General features: G+C 45.0%; 1 protein-coding gene across 4 annotated transcripts; it reads right to left on the reverse strand.

Moving 5' to 3' along the window:
* Positions 1–1,554: 1,554 nt before the first annotated feature.
* On the reverse strand, positions 1,555–6,856 carry LOC125514198 (probable transcription factor KAN2). Of its 4 annotated transcripts, none has more exons than XM_048679482.1 (6): positions 5,933–6,854; positions 5,580–5,656; positions 4,585–4,639; positions 4,294–4,438; positions 2,528–2,600; positions 1,555–2,280 (listed from the first exon to the last, which is right to left on the reverse strand). In XM_048679482.1, exons 1-6 carry the CDS (start codon positions 6,513–6,515, stop codon positions 2,149–2,151), a joined length of 1,065 nt encoding a protein of 354 aa, XP_048535439.1. In that variant the 5' UTR covers positions 6,516–6,854; the 3' UTR covers positions 1,555–2,148. The 4 variants fall into 4 exon arrangements, with proteins under 4 accessions (XP_048535439.1, XP_048535438.1, XP_048535437.1 ...); XM_048679481.1 differs by having other exon boundaries at positions 2,528–2,594; positions 4,288–4,438; XM_048679480.1 differs by having other exon boundaries at positions 2,528–2,597; positions 4,288–4,438; positions 5,933–6,853.
* Between the last annotated feature and the right edge of the window lie 794 nt (positions 6,857–7,650).

A 7,650-nucleotide genomic window follows, 5' to 3' on the forward strand; every position in this document is an offset into this window, starting at 1 on the left:
AGAATACTTAAGTTGGTTAGATTTAAACGATACCCCTAATGTTGTGATTAAATATTGTTTCAAGATATAATTTTCTATGATACTATACATAAATCCTCAACTGATAAGTAATTGTCAAAGCTGCATACTTGATAATGTGTGAAGTCCAAAAAAAATCCTTCTATTTTGAGACAAAGGGAAGTCATACTCTCGGCAATGTCATGCATGACATACTCATCCATTGCAAATTAATGTATAGTGTAGAATAGATGCCTAAGTTAAAGTTTTGGCCAGCAATTTATGCTACACAAAGATGATGCTATTGAAGTCGATCCAACAACACATCATGCTTGTGGTTCATAAATACTGATGAAATATTAACAAAAGATCTATGGTCGATTCAAACTTTGGCACATACCACTCTATATTTTCGGATGCATTTCAATTGGTCAAGGTACTAAAATTACTTCCCCCGTCCTGGTTCAATTGCAAGTTTTTACTATACTTCTCGGCCAAAGAAAAGTTTGACCATACATTTGCATAACAAAATATAATTTATACTTATGTAGCAAAAATAGTACCATTGAAAACTTCTTTTGAACATGAATCCAACAATATAATTCTTATAGTATATCACTTATATTTTTCCAATTAAATCTACGGCGAAAGCAATTAAACTACAGCTAGGATTCATCACCACCTTGGACCAACTAAACCACAACTAACACACCGGGGAAAGCATCATACTCTCTTGTTTGAGTATAATCTTTTTCGGTTGTTTACGACAAGGCTTTGACCAACAATTATGTTTTTGTATATATGAAGGTGATACAGTAGTGCAATCATAAGTAATTATGAATATGAATTCAATGACATCATTTTTGTGACACATGAACTACAGAATAATAGAGTAACTGCGATTTTTTTCCTTTCGGACCGCAACAGAGTAATTGTTGGTTAACGGCTTGTCTTAACCAATGAAAATATGCCTTATGCATGGTGGGTGCAGAGACTATATAGTACTAGATGATACCCCGCACGTTGGTGCGGGAATATTTGCAATATATTTCGATGATATGTGATTTCTATGGAACGTAAATAGTGATGCTACGAAAACTAAAATTGCAAATCCATATGCTTTATTGTGTTTGATTAATGTATTGTAAAATATCTAATATATGTTTGCATGTTGAGGTGGACATTTTCATGTGCATGAATGCATGTTGTGAATTGTGATGGGTCTTTTGCCATGCATGTTGCTTGATGATGTGGCATGCTTGCATGTTGAGAGAAATATGTTAGTGGGGGCTAGCTATTTAGATATAGAAGATTATTGACTGATCCATCGATGTGGCGGTAGAAGTATACTGCAGTCAACTTGGTAGACATATGATCAAACATACCACTCCAAATACTCCTTTTGTTGATTGATCACCTTTACTGATTCGCTTTAGCTCATGAACTGCAAATCCAGCCAGATTTGCACCAATGATATCCAGACCAGGGAAGGTATCGATTCCAACCTAGCAGCTAGCTAGGAGATAGGAGTGGCTAGGAGAGAGCAAGACAGGTGGATCCATCATAATACATGCTTGCATGGTCCATACGTACACTACACACGCATATATGTAACATAAGCATCTCAGCTTTACACCTTTCTTGTGGCATAACAAAAAGATGAGACCTTTCTTAACCTAGCAGCTCTGTCTCATCAGGCAGCATGCCATGAAGTGCACGCACACATACACACACTCTTCAAGCTACATCGTGTGTGTGTTGTGCACCAGAAGCAAGCAGGCAAGCTAACCAGCTTGTTGCATGCTCCTGACTGCCTTTGATAAAGCCTATCTATCTCACTATCCATCTCTCTACCACGCACGCACACTTGCACGCACCCATGTCTCTCCCTCCCTGGCCCCTTTTGCACTTTGTTCCTAGATCAACGGTGGTCTCGTCTTATTCTTTAATTCCCCAGCTGCATGCCTCTTTTGCTTTCTCATCTCCTAGCTCCGGTTCTCTCCTCCTCCTCCGCTTCGTACGTTACGTGCATATGGGGCGGGAGCCACACGAGTATGCATCTGATGATTAATCTCTAGATCGGTGGTCACATATAGCTAGCTAGCTACGCATATCTTCCGTTGCCGTCCGGTCGACAAATCGACGGCGGCCTTACATTCTTCCTAGGGTGAAGTCCAGATTCGGTTTCTTGGTGCCGACGACTAGCTCCGACAATCGGAACGGAGCCGACATCAAGTCGGCGGCATCGTCGGCGACGACATTGGGGCACTGCGATTGCACGTCCTGCGATTGTAAAAGAGAAGGAGCATCAGATTAAATAGATTGCGATCTGCATATCATAACAGGAAATGCATGCTGCCGACACTTTGCACACAGGGAGCCGTCGGAAAGATGCATGCATGCGGGAAATGGAAGGAGGAATGATCGCCACTGCACTAACTAAGGCAAAGCATATCATGGCCATTGCCGATGGGGTATTGGAGGTGGTAATGATGATCACTCCCTTGGGGGAAAAAAGGCGAGTACGAACCTCAAAGGATTTGATGTCGCCTGGGTTGGCATCTGATCTTGATTTCCCGTGGAACGACCAGGCCCCTCTGCTGCACCAGCAAAAGGAAGGAAAAGACAAAGGAAGGAATTGAATTAAGTATCACCTTCTTTTCTGTATATCATGGGCTGATGAAAGAATCAAATGCCGGCCTATCTATCTATGATCTATCTACATATCTTTTCTTCAGTGGGAGTCCATTTACATGCAACACGGGAGAGGCGGGAAAAGGCGTAGGGAACAAAGCGCGCAAGTCCAACTTTTCACTGTTAAGATGGTGTCAATGGCGAGCAGCTGGCTTTATCAGAGGGGTTAATTGGAGGTAAAAAGCTGTGTAATTGGCTATAGCTTGGTGCTTGCCGCGTTATTTACTCACCCATGTGGTACGGCACACTGATCAATGCTTGCTTACACCACATGTGTGCGCACAACCACATACACATCATATGTTCTCCGGTCATTTTCTAAATAAACATGTACACTACTCACTCCTCTCCTACATGGGTATACAGTTTTTTTAGGGTTACATGGCCATACAGTTGGCCGTGCAGAGTCCGCAAGTACCACAGTACGTGTGTATGTATATGGTACATGGACGGCTGGATGCTTGTATGCGATTGTACATACATACAGATAGGTGTACAAGAGCTAGCTACGCCTGGTCACGCAAGAGAGATTAATTGTGTATATCACTATATACATGTCATGTTGCTTCTGAGATGTAACTTCTGGTCAAGATTCCATGGTAGTGCTACTATATTGCCTGCTTAATTAATTGTAGTCGTGGAAAGTGTATATGTGTGTGCACTTTTGCTGCCTATGGCTAGATGGATATGTTTAATGAAAGAGCTTAATGTATAATATATTCAAGAGATGATTGCACCATCATGGGGAGCAGATGGAACAAAGGTAGAGCCCTGGTGCTTTTTGTGAGCACTTGGAGGTGGTTGATATGGTAGGAACAAAGAAAATGAGACAAAGGAATAAGAGTTTGTTTTGCGTAAAGCAGGCACTAGCTAGACTGCGGTTTGATCCTAAAAGCACCCTCTTCAGATCAATTATATCATTGTAAATGCATAATCTATCAATTAATTATGTACGTAATGTGACTGTAGATTCTTGACGAATACCTGTACATCATCATGCATGAGATGAAGAGCCCAAACATGCATGTGTGCTACTACTACTACAGCATGTAGTACGCGTGTATTTAAGCGTACTTTGTTGCTTTAGCGCTCTACAGGAAATTACCATCAGCTTTTGACCTGTAAGGACTCTGGAGTTATATCGATCTGCAAAGCAGTTTTTGTGTCTCACAAGAATGTTTAGATAGACTTGTAGCTAGCTGTGCCCCTCTCTGTCATTTCGCCTGAAATAGCAGAAAAGACGGAGCCCAGCAGTGTGGAGTAATTCTGATGTGCATGCTATTGCTAGCTAGCTAGCTGCTGATATCCATTAATAGCCCACTAGCTAGGAACATTTAGTTTGACATGGAGCAATCCATAATTGTAGGAAGGGAAGGGACCCATATATCATTCTACATAAATCTAGTACTTATACAATTCAAACCGATCATCATCGGTGCACTGGAAACTGATGGAATTGTACTATTTGTGTATGATTAGGTGCTGTGCTGTTCTCTCATGTGATATGGAGTAGCATACATCCACCAGAATACAAAACGAGGAGTACTAACACGGGAGCTAGCTATAGAAATGGCGTTGTGTGTAGTATGTTGTTACCTGGAGGAGTTGTTGCTCCATAGAGCGCACATGTTGGATCCATGCTCGTTCCCGTCAAGATTTGATTGCTGGACTGAAGACTCAGACCCGCTGGTGTTGGCGATGTCGAAGGAGCTGTCGTCAGGGATGTCGATGATTGTCTTTGCTTGTCCTGCAAAATAAACATTCTACTCACTGCTAATCCCATGCTGAATCTGTGCCTGTCTGTCACTGGGATGTCGAGATGCCAGTGACACTTGTACAATATACTACTACTAGTCTGATTTCTTTCTCGAGAGCTGATCTGATCATACATACCGTAGGATGAAGCAGCGGCTGGTTTGTGGTCAGTGGTCTTGATGGTCCGGTACATCTGCAAGACAATCAACTGAGATCAGTACTCGCTGATACACTAGAAAGCATATAATATAAGTATATGTACTCGTAGCTGACTAAATAATGATAGGGTCAGCAGTGTAGCGGTATTAAAGTCGAAGCTGTGCAGTGGTGGTCTACGAGACGGAGCAATAAATATGGGTGGCAGGGGCGGGCAGCGGCATATATGCACAATTGCGGCATTGATGGCGCGATCAGCTAGTAGCTTGTGTGCAGGCAGAGAAGCCCTTAATTATTGAGAAATGATGCAGGCTTGTACTTGCCGGCCGGCCGTCTGCTCTTGGGCATGCAGCACAGCATGCATGGATGCGCATCATATTCATATTCATATCAATGTGTGTGCGTGCGCTCCTGTGTGCACTGTGTCATCCATCCACCGTTCCCTCTCCGGTGACTGTGTGTGACGTTCCTCTTTTTAATGGCACGCATTTGCTTCCCGTTGCATGCTTATCTTTGTGCTGCTCAGCTGCTGATCTCGGGTTTTTATTGAAAAGCTGCCCTCCTCCCCTCTGCCCCCGGTCCTCCCGTCGTGGTAAAGCTAGAGGGAGATAGGGATAGAGAAAGAGGGAGGAGGTACGAGCAAGCGGGGAATTTACTGCTCAGAAAGTGAACTGTAGAATGACTATTCTTACATGCATGACCGACCCAAGATGCATCAAATATTTAAAACTAAAACTGGTACTATATATTGTTCTGGCAGCAAGAAAAGAAATGATGAGTTAAAGGTCGATCGAGTGGTGCACGTAGAATTCTCTTGCAAATCAAGGTGTGTGATGCATACATCTAGGAGTATCTGAAGTGGTAGTAGATCTACACGTACGTTGAGGAGAGCTAGCACAAGTGATCAAAGCTCAATTAAAATAATATAACCAATGAGCTAACCATGGACTTTATGTAGTTAAAGAAGATCCCCTCACCTGCAAGTGAGACTTGACATGGGCCAAGGTTAGATCCTTCACGTCCATTAGCTCAAGAACCGACTTGGGCGTTGCTCCTGCACAATCGCAAGAGAGGGAGTATCAGAAAACAGTACACAATAATTCCTTCACCAACACATATAGAGCTTAGCTTGTACTATGCCAATACGCCCATGCATCCTTGTCTAGTTCTTTTGAATGCCAGCACAAGAAATGCAAGATTCGATCAACAGGATTGCCTACTTTGCCAGCTAGAAGAAAATAGTCATCTAACGGCTGCTAACGAGCAAGAAAATTCAGGAGAAGAAGAAAAAGAACACTTGAACGCGCGAGAAGCAGTTAGCAGTGCATACTCTCGTGGCCTCCGAGCAGTTCGACGGCGTGGACGAACCGCGCGTGCAGCGAGGTGGTCCACCGCATCCTGGGCGCACGGGAGTTCCGCTTGGCCGGCGGCGCCGCCAGCCGCAGCGCGCCGACCTTGCCGGGCGACCTCGGCCCGCCCGCCGCGCCGCCGATCGCGTCGTAGCAATGCTGGTGGTGGTGGTTGTGGTGGTGGAGCTGGCTCTGGAGGAAGGGGAGGGACTGCGAGGTGTTGTACACGGGGATGCCCCGGATGGGCTTCATCGCCGCCAGGTCCTGCACCTCGTGGAGGATGGGCTGGGTGTGCTGCAAGAACTGCAGCCCGCCCAGGTGGCCATCGGCAGCGCCGTAGTGCGCTGCATGGAAGCCGCCGCCGGCAGCTGCCGGCGCCGAGGGGTATGTCCTGGCGATGGACGGGGGTGTGAAGGTTGCTGCCGCTGATGCTGAGGTCGCGGCGGCGGCGGCGGTGGTGTCAAGAGCCCTCTTCCAAAACCCTAGGTCCATTGGCTTGGTGGCAGGGGGCGGATTGATTTGGAGCTGGAGCTGAAGGTCCGGGTGCGACGGGAACAGCTCCATTGATCCCTCTCGCAAGTTGCGGAGAGCAAAGTGGTGTGCTATCGGCCGCCGGCGTGGACTTGTGGCTAGCTAGAGAGATCGAAAAAGGGTTAGGGCGGAATTGAGGTGTGGAACTTGGAAGATTTCTTGCTGGGAGAGAGGGGGAGGAGGAGAGGAGGAGCTCGGGGATGGGAGGAGGAGAGAGAGCTGGGGACTTGGAATGGTGAAGGACAGGAGTGTCTGTTTGGATGTGTTGTGTGAAAAAGAGGCGAGTGTAACTTGTTGCTTGGAGGTGGCCGGCCTAGGATGGAAGATATAGATTGGTCTTTTCGTCCATACACCATGCGCCCCCCTTTCCCTTTCGTTCCTCACATTTCCCCCCCTCTTTATCTCCTCCCCTTTTTATTCCACGCAGTCTCTCTCTTGTGGGTGTTTGGTGGCAGATTGCAGTGGGAAAATGACACTTTTGATTGGGATGTATGCTCGCGGGAAGGCAAGAACTGAGGTATTATTCCCTTATCGGGCTTTATGCCCATTCTTCATCCTCACGTGAATTATACGCAGGAGTACATGCGGGTCAGGTTGGTGTTCTTATGGACAGACTACAGCCTAGTTCGGAATTCCAGAATTTTCCCGGTTCGTCATGTAGGGATAAAAACTAGAGGATTTACTGGCTGGGTTTTATACATTTGTTTCGAGTGACGCCTTGATAATAAATTGAGAGGCAACCTTGTTTGGGAATCACATTTATTTTTCGGATTTGCTAAATCTCATCTAGATGGGATATAATTATGTCACGTCTAAGTCCATCACCACAGGATCAAACTTACTTATCGGAGAGTTGTCACTCACGCTCTACGTATGTCCGATGGTTTTTTTATTGTTTTTTTAGACAGTTTTTTTTAGTAACCCTATGTATGTCTGATGTGTTCGTTTCTCGGTTGTGTGTTTTTTTGTCTTTTCTGGGCCAGGCCCAATGGCGAAAAATAGTTGCTCTTCTGTCTGTGCATTCTTGTGGGCCGGGTTGCCTGTGTGTTTTCCATTGTCTCATTGTTTTGCTTTTTTATTTTTCTGTGTCTATATATGCAGATTAGCTAGTGCGATTAGAAATTTTTGTTCAAGTATGTGTCCATACTCGTAGATTTTTTTTCCTTTT

Source organism: Triticum urartu, chromosome 6, assembly GCF_003073215.2.
Source record: "Triticum urartu cultivar G1812 chromosome 6, Tu2.1, whole genome shotgun sequence".
Classification (NCBI taxonomy): Eukaryota; Viridiplantae; Streptophyta; class Magnoliopsida; order Poales; family Poaceae; genus Triticum; species Triticum urartu.